The sequence below is a fragment of the Equus caballus genome, chromosome 13, assembly GCF_041296265.1.
Source record: "Equus caballus isolate H_3958 breed thoroughbred chromosome 13, TB-T2T, whole genome shotgun sequence".
Taxonomy (NCBI): domain Eukaryota; kingdom Metazoa; phylum Chordata; class Mammalia; order Perissodactyla; family Equidae; genus Equus; species Equus caballus.
This window is the reverse complement of record NC_091696.1, coordinates 25,763,249-25,780,681: the sequence shown is the minus strand read 5'-3', so window position 1 is coordinate 25,780,681 and position 17,433 is coordinate 25,763,249. Positions and strand designations below refer to the sequence as shown.

Here is a 17,433-nt window from a genome sequence, read left to right as displayed (position 1 = left end):
TCTTGGACCAGGGGAACGCATCATGAATGGCAGTATGGAGACCAATCAGGAGGCTCCGCTAATAAGCCAGGAGGGAGATGGTAAGAATAGAACTAAAATGAGTCCTTTAGGAACACAGATGACCAGCTGGACAGTGATGCCTTGCCTCTGGTAGGAAGTACAAGAGGAAGGAAATGTTAGGTTGAGGAAGAAGAAATTAACTGCATTTTAGAGATGTTGCGCTAGAGGTATCTGTTGAACTTTAGGACAGATATCTAACTAGTCAATAAAATATATGCCTCTATGATTCAAGATAGACATTAGACTAGTGAGAGATTTTGGAATAATCAGTTACAGGACATAGCAAAACCCATGAAAATAGGAAATTGCTCAGAGAGAATACGCAGAATGAGAGGGGGAAAAGGGGATAGGATGAACTTAATTCAAGGAAACAGTATTTTAGAAGAAATGATGTCTGGGTATTAACCTAATTCAAGAAGGAGATAACATAAATATTTTAAATGGGAATTCTTACAGAGGAGAGTGTATATATGTTTGGTGGTGGTAAAAGAGATTTTTGTTTTACTATTATATGTTTAATTTTGGAAAGGGATCAAAATGCTAATGATCACAAGGAAGTAATATTCTCCTGTGCCAATGTTTTTGGTAATGCGTTACTTGAATTTCTTAACTTTTCTTGCTCATAATATAAGACTGATTAACTCATTTTCCTAAATGTAAAACCAGGAAATGGCCGGCTATTGAGGATATCACATAATGTATTTTCTTATAGTTGTGAACAAACTTCACAGAAGAAATATCTTTTTGACAATTACAAGTTTATATTAAATCCTTTGGTCAATGTTTGAAATTAGGGAGGGGAGGGTACTTTTTTGCCCTTTTTAAGATACTGGAGGAAATTCCAAATTAATAGCCTTTTAAAAGAATGGCTTTTTGTAATAATTCAGAAAAGAATGGCTTAAATTTGTTTTTTAAACATCTCGATCCCTGGGTTTATACTAAGGCTTTTTATCTCTCCACAGGAAACTAAACTCATTTTATTTGAGGAAGATTAGCACTGAGCTAACTGCTGCCAATCCTCCTCCTTTTGCTGAGGAAGACTGGCCCTGAGCTAATACGTGTGCCCATCTTCCTCGACTTTATATGTGGGATGCCTACCACAGCATGGCTTGCCAAGCAGTGCCGAACCAGCGAACCCCGGGCCACCAAAGCAGAACATGCGCACTTAACTGCTGAGCCACCGGGCTGGCCCCGAAACTAAACTCATTTTGATAAGTTAAAAAAAAAATCTCCAATGAAAGTTTAAAAAATAAATCATTGGGAAGGAACAAAAGAACAACAGTTCTGCTAAGAATCACAGAGATCTAGAGCACCATAAGCATGTTAAAAACAAGACAAATATTTCTGTTTCTCTTTTCCCGCTTTCCAAATAAAAGCAGGCTATTCTTCAATTAGCTATGGAGACTTAAATTATTTAGCTTTATACTGCACACATGTCTTGGTATATGAATGCATTCTCTCCTTATTTGGTTGCTAGGAATAATAGCAACATGCTCATCCAAAGAAGCAGTTAATGTCCCCCTTCTCTTCCTTTTTATGAAGATCATCTGTTGAAATGTTCTCCCCATTTTAACATTAGTTTACTCTTATTCCTTAACTCTGAGTTTCACGTTTCTACAGCAGGATATTCAAGGTGAAAAGAAAAGGTTAAGAAAGTATACAGCTTTATTTACCAAAGTTCATTAACAGCAAACAATGGGTAACAGGCTGCTCAAAGGAAAGTAATCCACTGAGGAAAAAAGTAAATTCCAAACTACCGTGATAACCTTTCCTGACCCTGTACACAAAAACGTCTGGTTATAATAGCTTTAAAAGTTAACAGTGCAAATGGGTTTAAAATGGAGAATGGATCTTTTAAGTCAAAATTCTAGACTTTGATTATGGGTAAAGAACAAGTAATTTTGCTGCCATAAAAACACAGCAGAAACAAATCTACACAGAAAAAACAATGTAAGAAAAATAAGCCCTTGGGGCCAGCCCAGTGGTATAGCGGTTAAGTTCGAGCGCTCTGCTTTGGCAGCCTAGCATTCACCGGTTTGGATCCCTATGCACTGCTTATCAAGCCATGCTGTGACAGGCATCCCACATATAAAGTAGAGGAAGATGGGCACAGATGTTAGCTCAGGGCCAATCTTCCTCAGCAAAAAGAGGAGGATTGGCGGCGGACGTTAGCTCAGGGTTAATGTTCTAAAAAACAAAAATGAGCTCAATGTGTACTAACGTCTTTTTTAAACTAGAAGAATGGAGGAGGGATTTTTAATGTGCATATATATATATATATATATATACACACACATATATAATCATAAGAAGTATGAAGGCAGTCATCACAATTTTCCATCTTCCCACATCACAATTCCATTCTCTAGGGCCTCAGCTTAACTTTATAGTCAATACACCAATGTTTCCAACAAGCAAATCAAGGAAGCAAGGATTTCAAAAGAGAGGCATTTTTAAGATGCTTCTGGAAACCTCATTACCAGCCCTATAAATTCCCAAGAGAATAAGTATATATATGGATCCAGAACCAAAAAGATGGCCAAGAGCCCCAGGTAAGTGAAGATGTGTTAGGAAGTACACAGTTCTTTCCCCAAAGCCTGGTAACGGTATATTGAAACACAGAACTATAAAATCAAAATTTCAGATGCAACCAAAATTCACTGCTTCCCTAAAATATAACCCCCAAGAGACAGCAAACAGACAGTTTCATATGTGGTCAGCTAAACTGATGGGGATTTTTCGCATATTCAACACTGGAAAACACTTCTTCTATACATGAACGAGCAAAGTCAGTTAACTGAAAGAAAACATAAAAATTTCTGACTAAGCAACTAAGCAACTAAGGTTGTGGGAAGTGACTATCAATTTGTTTCAGAACCAAAAATACATCGTTTCATTACAAATATTTCTCTAGAAAATTCTCTGTTCACTCTAAAGCAACATAGCCTATCTTTCCTGTTACTGTAGTTTCATTATTTTTCTTCTGTAAATTCTAAATAATGCCTCTGGAACAGGGTTTGAAGATTCCTTCCTCTTTGTCAGTGGCGATGTCAAATTCTAGGCACAGAGCCTGTGTTTCATCCAAGAATCATTTAGGCCAGCGGAAACACTTTCACAAATAAAACTTCTAGGTTCATTCCCTTCCCGAGAAGCCATGGGAGCCCGTCAACATGAGAACACTGGAGGGAGACGGCAGGTTTCCCTTGGGAAAGGAATACATATTGACTTACCTTCTCTGCATACTTGAACTTAACATAGAACCAGCTTGACTTGATCATTGTCTCACTTCCTGCCCTCAGAGGAAAAGAAGATGGGAAAAAAATAAAAAGAGGAAAAGAAAAAAAAAACACAACACCACAGTAGAGTGCTGAAGAAAAAGCGATGTTTCAGCAAAGGCTTCTTTCAGATGTTGAATTTTCCAAAGGATGACATGTATTCAAAGACAGGAGGGGCAAAGGGGAAAGAAATAGGAAAATGCTCTATTTCAAACCTGGCCTCCTTCCACTTTATGTTTCTGTACACCCTCCCTTAGCGCCTAAAACACTGTGTGTGATCTAGCTCTGGAAACTGCACTCCAGAACTGCTGTGCTGAGCTGCCTGCCTCTCCCTTTCCCTCCCTCTGTGTTGCTCCCTTGGCTGGCTGACAAGAGAATTCCTCAAATGGACTTCAGCTGCCTTCATCACAAATGGCACATGTCAGTAAAGGCAGGAGGCAGGCGCTGGCCCTTGTAGCCTCCCAGAAGGACAACCTCCTCCTCCCACCCCTACCCCCACAGGATGAATAATGAATTCCAGCACTCCCCCTCAGGACACAAATTAACACCTGGCCAAACATTATTCTGACAAGAGCCTGTATCTAGACAAAGGACTCTGCCACAGCTTTAACCCCATAATCTCCAAAACAAGATCAGGAGGTGACCTTTCTCCACGCCTACATAAGATTACAACACCAAAAAAAGTCTAGTCTCCTTAGCAAAAAAATGAATAAGAATCCATTTGAAATTCTTCAGCTGAAACAACATCTTTCACTTTCTCGTAGCCAGAGAAAGAGAAACTGGAACAGCTTTCTCTTGCTATCCCCCTTGCCAAAACAGCTCCTGGTATTCAGCTTCATGAACTAACAGCTTGGAAAAATCATCGACACTTTATACATACATTTTTTTGTTCAGAAATGTAAAGAATGTTTTTATTTTTCTTTCACTATTATTAACTCATTTAACTTCTCAAGATTTTAAGAAAAATTGTGAAACAGCAGCTGCACCCACTTGACAAGATGCAAGAAACAGAAGAAATGAACAAAGGGGGTGAAATTGAGGAGCATGGCTGTAGCATATGCGAATGTGCGGCACTTACCACTGCGCTGAGGATGAAATGCTGGAGACAGGCCATGGGAGACAGTGATTCTCAAAATATTTCATAATGTGATGACACATCTCTCATCCCTAATTCCCACATCCCTACCCCTCCAAGTAATAAATATATATTTATCAAATACAAAATAATTAAGATTCATCTGGATTTAAAAGTAAATTTTATAGGATGTTGTAAACTATCCCCATCTGCAAAGAGAAGAGAAACAGGAGAGTTTGAATGCCTGAGTATTAGCCTCTACCTTTCAAAATGGTATGAAAAAAGAGTGAAATAATTTCCCATTCAGGTGCTTTGTGTCCACTCTTATTGCTGAAGCTGAGTGGAGCAATGAAGCCAACATGCTAAAGAGCAACCTTAACTGCCGATCAGAAGGGTCAAAGTCTACACGGGGGCTCATCTCCCTTCACATCTGCAAAAGACCAGGAGTATGTGCAGACCATTATTTCATTCCTCTACCTTTGTGTCACAGAAGCACCAACCTTTCATCCCTATAGACCCTTCATATGAGGCACATCATGCTTTCCTCAGTCAAGGTGTTTGAGGGTGGAACATTTGCTGAAGCACAAATATTACTTATTAAGTGTCTTTATGGAAAAGGGATATGCTTCTACTTTTAAGAAGTGGAAGAGAATAGAAGCTGCTATTATATATCATTAGGCTAAGAAGTAGCTTCATTTTGGCATTCAAAATTTTAGGGAGGATTACCACTGGAAAGCCCTCATGAAAAATTCCACCTCTACATCACAATAATTATAAACCTTCCTATAACAGTTTTGAAGAAGCATCTTCCTCTACACTCACCCTAACATTCTAATACTATTTCAGCAGAGCAGCTAAACAAGTGAATAGTAAAACATCATGCTAAAAGTGACAGCAAGTGTGTCAAAACTCATCCCCCTAAGACCCACGTACAATAAAGGATCTCAGTGAATTCTACTTTGAGTAAGTGAAGATATAAATCACTTTTGTTGTTAGTGCCAACAAGTAGATTCCAATTCCTAGAGACCCGGTGTACAGCAGAGCAGAACCCTGCTCGGTTTTTTTTTTGTACCATCTTCTCATCTTCTCGTGCTATATCAGATAGTGCTCCACTGCTATTCATAGGGTTTCCATGGCCAATTTTTTCGGAAGTGGATGGCCACGTCCTTCTTCCTAGTCTGGAAGTTCCACTAAAACCTCTCAGCCATAGGTGACCCTGCTGATATCTGAAATACCGGGGTCAGAAGTTTCAGCATTACAGCAACATGCAGCGCCACAGTATGATAATCGACAGACACGTGGTGTGGTTCCCTAACTGGAAAGGAACCCAGGCCGTGGCAGTATGAGCACTGAATCTTAACCAGAGAACCACTAGGGTTGGTGATAAATCACTTAGGAAGTGGGAAATAGAGGGAATGGAGTTCATATCTGAAGGCCTCTAATTTCTCTGAGAACAATGGCTCTATTCTTATTGCCCCTGTCAATTCCCTGAATCTTTCTGGCATCCAGATGTTATTCTTTCTAGAACATCCATATATTCCCCTATCATGCCATCTAACTCATATTTCTCATCCTTTAGATTGGCACTTAGCTGTCACTTATTCCAAGAAGCTTTCCTTATCCTCATCCCTGCATCTGGGTTGGGTGCACCTATAACATACTGAACTTCTCTCTTCTTAGCACTTAGCACACAATGTACTTTTTGACTATTTACTTCTCTGCATCTCTCTCTGAACTGGAGGCCTCTTGAGAGCAAGTCTCCAAACTGCCTCAATACAGTTGGAGCTTGTGGCTGGGCACAATGCCTAGACACAGTTGATGCTCAGTTAGTATCCGTTGGATGGGATGGAGGGAGGAAAAATTAGGTCATAGAGCAAGAATGGGGAAAAGACAATGCACGTAAAGTCCTTAGCACATTTTCTCTAACATAGTTAAGCTCTAGAGAAATTTTTGCTATCATGGTAGCCTTGAGTGGGGAGAGTTTGGAACTGCCACCAAGGGGACAAAGAAAGCAACTTGGTAAATGCACTGATGGGCAACACCGAAAAAGCCATCAGATGTTGAGGCCAACTGATCTATAATAACATTCCAGACAGAGTTTTAATTCTCTCATGTGAAACACAGAAGCTCAAGAGAAGGCAGACAGCTGATAAGCTACTGGGAGAAAATCGGCAGAAGAACAAGAACTCCAAGCAAATGAGAGTACTGGTGAGGGGATTATATACATAATGCAGGCTACATAAGGAAAGAAGTGAGGCCAGAAGGGCTTGTGGTCTGAGAGAAGAGTGAGGTTTGTAGTGTTTCACAAGAAAGATGGAATGGGGAGTGGAAAGACGACAAGGTGACCACTGACCAACTGTACTTACAGACATGATGGCAAAACATTCTGTCTTCAGGACAAATTATAGAAGACTGATTTCTTTGAAACCCAATTCATTTCCTTGTGATTTTCTCCCTCATCATATATCCAAATGCTCATGGAAAAGGGGAAGAAGTAAGATAATGAAAGATTCCAAAAAGCTAGAATTTGGGTAATCAAGTAGTTGATTCATTTGTGGGCTTAGTGAATATTCCACTTGGAGAGGGATGTTAAAAGTTCATGAAAACTAATAGTGTCTAACCTTTAGCATGAGGTCCCCCTTTTAGTTAAAAGAAATAATGAACTACTCATTTGATAATATGTTGAATTTTATCAGGCAATAACTGATTGAAGAAACACAAAATGTAAGAATTTAATAATGTATTTTAATGAATTTCTATTTTATTAACCATCCCTTCTAGAAACACCTAAAAGTAATGTGTACACAAAAGAGTAGCACAGGGCCAGCCCAGTGGCCAAGTGGTTAAGTTCATGCACTCTGCCTCAGTAGGCCTAGGGTTTCACCGGTTCAGATCCTGGGCGTGGACATCGCATCACTCATCAAACCACGCTGAGGCGGTGTCTCACATAGCACAACCAGAGGCACTCACAACTAGAATATACAACTATGTACTGGGGGGCTTTGGGGAGACGAAGAAGAAGAAAACAACAACAAAAAAAGACTGGCAACAGATGTTAGCTCAGGTGCCAATCTTTAAAAAAGAAAAATGTGAGAGAGAGAGAGACAGTAGCACATGCGACCTATTTAGTGTCCTGACAAAGGCTGTGCCTCCCAGGCTGGGAACTGACCTGGATCAAACATCACAGTGATGAAAGAAGTGAAGCCCAGAGAGGTAAGGTGACTTCATCAAGGTCTCACAGCTGGTCGGAGGCTGAGCTAGGTCTATGAGACTTCCTGGCTTTTTAGTTCAGCATCATGCTGCTCCACCGAAGAGTATCCCTGAGACCACTGATAAGATTCTAACTGTGCTATACACTTCACGTAACATAATACGATCACGGAACAGTTAGAATTTATAACAGAATACAAATTCCCTTAGAGTCAAGGGGAGACAAAATAAAATTACTATTTATTTTATCCCACCAAATATCTACTATTTGCATGAATATAGGGCATTGATGAATGGGAAATAAGGAAGGAGATGAAGCTCAATTTAAGAGGTAGATAATTGGCTGTGCTTTATTTAAAGCATCTTAAAAGGGGAGAAGGACAAGAAGTAGTGGAGGCAGGGAGAAAAGGCTACTTTATGGGAGACAGTATACGGCAATAGTAAATGGTTACACCCAAGAGATTTAGAGATTTAATAAGGACCTCAGTTCCAATCGTGGCCATGCCAAATACTGAGTATAAATGCAAAATGGCTGCTTATCTCCCCCAACCTCGAGTTCCCCATCTGTAAACTTAAGGTAATCAAATCTACCTTAAAATGAGGACTCCTGTGAGAATTAAATGGGCTCATAGTTGTAAAGCTCTAGGCTCACAATTGAGCTTGATAAAAGGTAAAGGCAGTGTCACCTTCAATTACATCACAACCCCTTAACCTTTGCTTAGTAGCAACAGTCAACTGGAAACATGATCAAAATATCACTTCTTACACTTCAAGTCAGAAACCTCACCTGCTATGACAGAGCTTTAATCATCCTCTGATTACATTACAAGGCTGGCCTGCCCTAAGGAAGGGAGGAAGAAGACCAAAGACGACACCATAAGTCTATGAAGCTCCTTGGTGAACAGAGTGGTAAAAGAAGCCACAGCTTGTGAGCTGCAAGGCAGCCATTTTCAACAATAGGTGTGCATTCTCTAGTAAAAATATGACTGCTATTTTGTCCTTAACGTCTTCTGGGGAATTAAAAGTTCACAAAAACATACAGAGACATAACAAACTAGCAATTGAGCCCTTTTAATATCTCTGAAACCACAACCAAGACAGGCTTCTGCAGCAATTCATTTTCATTTCCTGGCATAGATTCATTCTCCTTCCAACTCCCACCGCCTTTTTTGTTTTGTTTTGAACAGACACTTTACTGTTAAAATGGGACAATCTATGTGGAGGAATTGCTTCAGCTGCACTAAAAGAACTCTATTTCTCTTGCAGCTGCACTTGGAACACACCATTTCCTCTGGCAGAGCATCTGAACGCTTGTTAAGAGAGGCTGAAGAGGTATGATGGGCTCTCAAGGACTTTTCCTTTTCTCAGCAAACAGGGCTGGTCACAGCTCTTCTAAAACCTTCAGAAGGATTCATTTATCTGTCAAAAACCACAGGAGTCTTCCAGCCTTCATACATGGTGCTTCCTCTACTGCGAATGACTTTTCCTCTCTTCTGCAACCCTCGTAGTCCCTGCCCAACCAAGCACATGCATTCATGCACAAGCTTTATATGCAAACACACACACACACACACACACACACACACACACACACACACTACCTTTGTTTAACTCACAATTACCATCTCAGACCTAACCTCTTTACAAAAGCTTCCCTTGACTCTCGAAGGAGTCTGCAAATAAATGAACCCATTCACAAGGTTAGCTTAACAGTAAAGCTTAAAATGACTTGAATGCAAACTACAAACAGATAGAGCTGAATTATAAACAGAAAGGTTTTTATCCTACACTCTGCTATTCAGCAGGAAAGAAAGATGCAAGTTCTTTCCTACTCATTACATTCCATGATAAACGTGTCCGTCCTTAAACCCTAAGGGGGAGAGAGAAGTGCACATCAGCTGAGCATTTCAGGAGGCAGAAATCCTGCCTGTATTATCTGCATCTGACCTCTACTGTGCTCCTTGGAGGCAAGGGCCTAGGAGGAAAAAAGCTAGGGTCCATTGCCAAGAACAGACTCAAATGGCACCACTCCAAGCTAAGCAGTTTCCCGAGCCCCTGAGGGAACCAGGCCAAAGTCCCATGTAAGATTCTCAAGGTAGGAGAAAGGTCTCAATGTTCACCAAGCTGTCCTGTAGGAAGGCTGGAAAATAAGAACAGCCTCTGCGAGGGTCAGCTCCTTGGCTGCTCGAAAGAGTCCACTCCTGGATAATGTTCCTCCCTGGTCGTAATCATCATCTGAGCGAGCAACCTCAAGCTGGGAGTGAGACACACGAACAATGCCCTACTATGCACTGAAGTATAGCAAATAATACTCAATTTTTGAACCAATTACCTTCACAGAGGTGATCTCTGATACTTAGAATTCCTTGAGGTTATACAACTTTTATTTTTTTTCCTCAAAACTTTCCAAAAAGCCCTCAGAAAGGTCAAACTGTTTAAGATCGGTTAAAGGCAGGAAAACATGCCAAAATCAATAATCCTCCTGAGAGGAAGAGCTATTCAGCTTTACAACGTGGGCTCTGTCTGTACAAGCATTATGTTAAGGAACATTCTATTTACTCATTTTTCTATTATAGAAATGTGTCCAGTTTGATAAACTAGCTGAACAAATTGACTCTGTTGGACATGAAGGGCCAAGAAAATTTGAGCTAAGAAAGCATATTGGAAGCTGTTCAGATTTTCATTGCTATAAATGGAAAAGACGACAGATGTCCATAGACAAGAAGGAACAGAAATTTCAAAAGAAATTATCAGAATATAATGAGATTACAACTAAGAACAGAAGTGATGTTGAGAAGTTTTTTCTAACAGGTTCTTAAGAATAAACTATGATTTATTTTAAAATATAAAAGTATCTAAGCTCTGACCCAATTCACCTTGTTTATTGCTAAAATGTTTGTGTCAAGAACTATCAATACCAAGAGAAAAAGAGAGCATCTTTCCCTTTGATTTCAGAACTCGACAGAGATGGAGGGAGTTAAATATTTCACATAAGCCATACTCCAGATTCCTGTTTCACCAACAACTCTACAACAAGATCTGATTCTTTCCAGTTATACTGGAGCACTTTTTAGAGACACTAATAAGCAAGCACAAAACTTAAAGATTTTACAAAAATAATGCAGCATCTAACATACAAAAAGAGCTGACAATACATACTGAGGAGTTAGCAGATTCCTGGAGAGCATTAGCCAAGCTCCATGAGGAACAGACACAGGAACTACACAAACACAGGAAAACAGAACAACCCCTTCCTGAAATGGCATAGCAGTCTGGTTTAGGAGACACATAAGAAAAGACTTATCACCTCCTATTACCTCTCACAAAACAACAAATCGCAAAAGTGCAAATCAATACACCACACATAGAAGTAAATGAGTATAAAAAAGGCGATAAGAGGGATTAGAGGTGGATGAGGAAGACTTGCTACGAAAAAGGAGTTTTGAAGAAAATACAGCAGCTGATTTGGTCAAGGGAAGGAGCATGACATTCCAAGTAGACATAAAACACCTACAAAAGCAAAAGATAAGAAAATTGACATTGAGCTTCTTCCCATCAATTTAAATTTCACTAATTAACTCTGCTCAGGTTCACCTCATCTCTGCATCAAATATCTTTGTAAAACAACTAATTCTCAAGTTCACTACTGTCTTTTTGTTAAAATATGTTTGTATGTATACATATATTTCTATGCAACTCTACTCACATACCTACTTCCTTCACACACAGAATTACATAGATAAGTGGTAGCCAAGTTATTTTAACTGGTTTTGCAGTATGAATTCAGAATGATTCTAATTACAGTTTCTCTTTTACAATGAGGTTTTGTTCTTTAATATTCACTGACTACTAGCTTGCTTCCCACACACAACACATTATTTACCCTACAATGGCTTGGTGCATCAATTATGGTAATAGTTTGTGAATAATATTCACATTATGGAAAAATGAGCCTAGTTACTTAGCTCTCCCTCTGGAAAACTGTTACAAACATATGTATCATCTGTCTCTACTTAGAGTGCAGCAATTAGTAATTGTAGCTGTATATACTTTTTTGAAGCAAAGGAGGAAAAAAGACCTGAAAGGTCACATTTCCAAATGTTCTTAGGATGTCATTTAAAATTATTTTGTTTCAACTCTAGTTGAAAAAGAGAAAATGCATTTTGACAAAATGAAAAATCATCAGTAATAGCATACTGGATGTGGAAAAATAGACAGTGTCTCTCAAAAGACATCATCTACTGAACGATTCCTTCTTCATCCAGATCAGACTAGAAATGAACAGGCCATGGGATGGTGGGAGGCCTGAGTACAGACTGAGGCAAGACAGACTTGGATTCAAATCCCTGTCTTACCATTCTCTAGCCCACTTCAACAGTTATTTATTGAGTATCTACTACATACCAGACACAGTACTCGGTTCTATAGAAACCTAAATGAATAATACAAAATAATTTTTCTCAAGAAGGTTACTTTGTAGTAAAGGCTGGAAACATAAATCAATACAATTTGGTACAAAGTAAGCAAATAAAAAAATATTTTTAAGACACTGAAATAGATCAGAGAAGAGAATTATTTCTGTTGGCAGAAAAAGGAGGTAAGAGCTTTACCAAGGCCTAAACTGCTGAGCTGCGGTGATGGAATGTCTGACAATGGAGTTCATGATTTCCAGTGAAGAGAAAGCCTAGGTGACAACAAGGTCCAAGATCATAACATGAGAATGGACAGTTGGAAAGAAGCAGAGGAGAGGGCCAGAAGGGAGGAGGCCAAAGACCTGGGAAGCTAGGTTTTCAATGGTCATCTGTATGGATACAGAATTGTCTAGGTGACATATTACTTAGCTTCTTTGACTCATAAATTGTAATTACTACTCATTTGTAAAATGAGGAAAATAGAATACGCCCAAGAATTTTTGAGAGGACTGATAAGGTTATTCTGTAATCAACCTGCACAGTTTCTGACACCAATAGGCTCCCTATAGCCCTTAAAACATTAGCACTTTATTGTGACCAAAAAAATGATTCTTTAGAAAAAAAGTAACAGGAACGATAGAAAAGTTTTAAAAAGGAGAAATATAGAGAATAGCAGTCATGGTAGGAGGGATGGGGATGAGACCATGAAAAATAACCTGCCATAATGAGTTTTGTTCTTCCACATTGCCCTAAAAGACTATCACTTGCGAGTCTAGAATTTCAGAGGCAATGGGCAAAATTTGGGATGACTCATTATTAAGAGGAAGCTTGCAGTTCCCTTTGTATAGGAGGAATGTGAAGATTTACAATTTGGCCCAGGATAGCTCTGGCTTACATATCAAAGAGTCACCTAGGAGGTCCTCTTCAAATGTCATTTCTCACAGTGGACACTCTGGGCTTCCTCTTCCCAACGCCAAAGAGAGGCAGGCTGCCAAAAAGCAACCCAGTATACTGCTTATCTGTAGATGACCAATTACTCCTCCAGGAACTCCTTACAGAAGATCTAATCCAGTGGTTCTCAAAGCTCCAGCCCTCAGATCACCAGCATCAGCATCACCTGAGAACTTGTCAAAGGTGTAAATTCTCAGGCCCTCCCCAGAACTACTGAATCAGAAACCTTGGATGGGTTGGGTGGGGTCCAGCAACATGTTCAACAAGCCTGCTAGGTGACTCTCAAGTGCAACTTTGAGAATCACTAGTGTAATTTAGTGATCTAGCATAAGCTCCACTTATAGAGTGAAGGAAAATGAGGCCCAGAAAGAAGGTCTCAAAGTGACTTTATTTCAGAACCTCTTTATCCTTTGGCCTCTTCTCTTCACTATGTTTCCTGTGTAGACACCTAAACAATAGATGTGCCCTGGCTGTATGCTTTTATCTCTGCCCAACATGGCTCCCATGGAGATGTTTTCTGGCAAGCTGGGCACATGAGAAAGAAGCCACATAGCACACAGCTCAGTTACCATGCGGTGGCACCAGAAGCAAGTTCTGATTCATCTGCTACAAGAGAGGTTCACAACCTTTTTTAGTAAAGGGCCAGACAGTAAATACTTCAAGCTTTGCAGGCCATACTATCTCTGTTGCAATTATTAGTCTTTGCCATTACAGCTCAGAAGTAGCCACAGAAGATATGTCAAGGAAGGGGTGTAGGTATATTCCAAATAAAACCTATTTACAAAAACAGACACATGGTCAGCTTTGGCCAGTGGGACGCAGAAGATGGCTAGCACAGAATAGGCGTGCTATAAATACTCAGTTGAATGAATAAATAAATAAAAGAGTGGGGCGTAGTTGCTGGTGCTTCCCACATTCACCAATGTCACCTGTCTATCTCCTTCCTTTTTTAGTTCCTCTTCATCAGGGCTGTTACAGGTTCTTACTTGTGTAGGCTTCACCTGCAGAAGGATCAAGGCCTGAGCAGGGCTAAAATCCAACCTACATCCACTTAGCAAGCTATATGCCCTAACATAGGGCTGTTTTGCCAGGAGAATGGAGAGACTTTTGTGATGTGTACAAAAGCACAGGCTGCTCACCAAACCATGTGCCCATGGAATTGAATTTGAACACAACATCCTCCGTCTCCTACTCACCTTTTCCCTCTTTTCTTCACCTAGACCCCAAGATGCCTATTAACAATTAGTGGACACTTCTACTGGCAGTTCCTCAGACCAGGAATAGCTTCCACATGATTTTTTTTTTTTTTTTGGAAGATTAGCCCTGAGCTAACTTCTACTGCCAATCTTCATCTTTTGCTGAGGAAGACTGCCCCTGAGCTAATATCCATGCCCATCTTCCTCTACTTTATATGTGGGACACCTACCACAGCATGGATTGCCAAGCAGTGCCATGTCTGTGTCAGGGATCTGAACTGGCGAACGCCAGGCCGCCAAAGCAGAACGTGCGCACTTAACTGCTGTGCCACTGGGCCGGCCCCGCCACATGATTTTTATTATGAATACTTGTCAGAACCAAAAAAAAAGAATTTGAGCATATTCCCCAGATATGTATGTACCTATTTATATGGCACTGATGAATTGTACATATTATAAAATATACAAATATAAGTTAAGGGGTGATAAAAGGATAAAATGAACACAGTTTTTAATGTTTTACCCAACATAATGGCATTAGCTAATATCTCAAGGTATAACATCCACTGAGGGCAGGGTAAATCATTAATGATCATGGGTATAAATCTAGGTTCCAAATGTTTTTTATAATTTAAGTTTTTTGGCCAACTTATTAGATGTGATTATGTAAATTGCTGTTTTTACCCACTAACATGGTTGACAAGGAGCTCAAAAGAACAGAAATATCAGCTCTGCCATTTTCCTGCTGTTCATTTGTGCTTATGTCATCTCATTCCACAGTTTCTTTGAGGGATTTTTTTTAATCACCTGTTTCTTTCATGGGGGTGTTTAGTTAAAAGTAAATAATATAACCTTGTAACACACATTATGAGCCACACAAACTGAAACATGTCCCACAACACGGTGACCAAAAGGCTGAAGGAATCTGCCATTTTGTGAAACTCCCACTCTCCTTTTAGGACACCTGCCACTATCTACAGGGCACAGGACTGACTGTCCAACAGACTGAGTGATAGTGCACTGTCGACTCTGATATTAAATATCAGTAACATATTTAATACGCTGATCTTCGCTATGTAAACATTCACTATGTCTTCCTTAAAGATAACAGTAAATCTAAACATAATTTCTACTATTTTGTCCTATGTAAATCCTAATTGTCATTGGATTATTTTATAAATCTTGTGGGGGGGCGGGCGAGGCACATATCCCACTTTAGAGAGCTCCACTCTAGGTCAGTGTTTCTCAACTACAGGGGACCTTGGTCATAAAATCAATTTAGTGTAAATCACCACCATAAATGTATGGTGGGGGTGTGTGTGTGTGTGTGTGTGCATGTGTGTGCGCAGGCACACATGTGTTAATGGAAGAGAACAGAAAAGGAAATACTGGAGTGTACTGCATATAGTAAGGTATCATTTAATGAAAGCTTGTTTCAGATTGATGTGTGTATATGTAAGCACAGGTGTGTAAATGCTTATGTGAGTATGTACCCTTGACCATGATATAAACTGTATTTCTAAGTCTGTGGATTGGGACAAAAAAATTTTGAAAGGCATACTCTGACAAAAGAATTTGGACACTCCTTGGGACAAGATGCCAGCACAATTAGTGTGGTCAAAATACTAAGTAAAGGAAGGGACAGAAGGCAAAGTAACAATTGTGACATTTTGGAAAGGACACTAGGCTTTAATTAGATTTGCATCTGAATGCTAGTTCTATACTTTCTAGGTGTATGATTAGGGAAGACAATCTCAAGCATTTGTTTTCTTTACCTAAAAAATGGAGATAAAGGGACCTATCTTTGAGGTTGTTAAGAGACATACTGGAAATCATGGAGGCACCTGAAGAGCACCTGGCACATAGTAGGTATTAATGGCAGAGGATGACTTCCCCTTAAAGTAGAGAAGCAGAGAACCTTGCTAAAGAAGTTTAGTTCAACATGAAACAAAACACATAGCAAAGATCAACATAGGAGACAGCACTGTCCAGAGTGTATTGTATTCTAACCAGCAAGCCCTCTGTGGCAGTAGAAGAGAGATGTTCTGTAAAGGAACACAGATGTTGAGAAGCCCATATATAACAGCACCCTCCCCCCCAATTACCCTCCAACACATGTACATACCCTTGAGGCTACAGAAAATAAAAGCAAAAGAAACACAAGAATGAAATACAGTTTAAAAAAAAAAAAAAGCCTCTCAATCTCTAGCTTCCTATAGAACAGCTTTCATTATTCATGAAGACAACCTAAGCAATATGTAAGCAATATGCAAGATGCATTTACTTGGAAATCCAGAAAAATCCATATAGTATTACAGAACAATTGAAAATTGATCTGTCTGAGAGCAAGAGCTGTTCCAGCCATCACAATGGGTTCTTAACAGACAACTTCCAAAATCCATTTGGTTTATCCAAAAGCTAGATTAGCTTTAAAATACTAGAGTGCAAACAGGAAACCCTTGGTCACTGCATACTTAGGACCACAACCACCACTAATAATTGAACTTGGGCACTTGATTTTCTCAAATAGCCCAATAGGAACAGGTTTTAGACCTGGTTGGGCCACTGAGCAGTGACCTTGAGTAAAGCAAAACTCCTCTCAGCTTCTCTTTCTCCATCTATAAAATAATTAAAATTGTCAAAAACAGCAACTAAACTGGCAGTCCTGTTTTATTTGGCCAGCACAAAACTTTTTTTTAAAAAATGATCTTGATTGCCTTAAGAAGGGGCAAGTACTGGGCAGTTTGCCATAGGCCCTGCCTCCTTCTATTACATCATGAAGGAATTATATTACCTGCTCAGCACCCGAAGATAATGCAAGGGCTCCTGATCTAGCTCTACAATTCTAACTGCAATGGGAAAAATGAAGGTGAAAGAAAGAGGCAGGGCATAGTAGCCCAAGTCTAACTTTGAAGACTTTGATTTTATTAAGAACATTGTCGGGCCGGCCCAGTGGCTCAGCAGTTAAGTTTGCACCTTCCGCTTTGGTGGCCTGGGGTTCGGCGGTTTGGATCCCGGGTGCGGACATGGCACCACTGGGCAAGCCATGCTGTGGCAGGTGTCCCACATATAAGGTAGAGGAAGATGGGCATGGATGTTAGCTCAGGGCTAGTCTTCCTCAGTAAAAAACAAAAAGAGGAGGTTGGCAGCAGATGGTGGCTCAGGGCTAATCTTCCTCAAAAAAAAAGAGAGAATATTGTCTAGGGGCCAGCCCTGTGGCTGAGTGGTTAAGTTCATGTGCTCTGCTTCAGTGG

At 39.9% G+C, this 17,433-nt stretch overlaps 1 protein-coding gene across 8 annotated transcripts in view; it reads right to left on the bottom strand.

The window, feature by feature from the left end:
* Positions 1 to 17,433, bottom strand: part of AUTS2 (activator of transcription and developmental regulator AUTS2) — a 1,156,658-nt gene that overhangs the window by 790,026 nt on the left and 349,199 nt on the right. The window contains exon 1 of one of the 8 annotated variants that reach the window (XM_070231760.1): positions 3,291 to 3,694. The exons of 6 other annotated variants lie outside the window; for them this stretch is intronic. In XM_070231760.1, coding sequence (XP_070087861.1) covers positions 3,291 to 3,338 — 48 coding nt within the window. In that variant the 5' untranslated portion in view covers positions 3,339 to 3,694. Of the gene's footprint in view, positions 1 to 3,290; positions 3,695 to 17,433 lie in introns of those variants that run through there. One more of the 8 variants, XM_070231759.1, reaches the window with a different exon arrangement.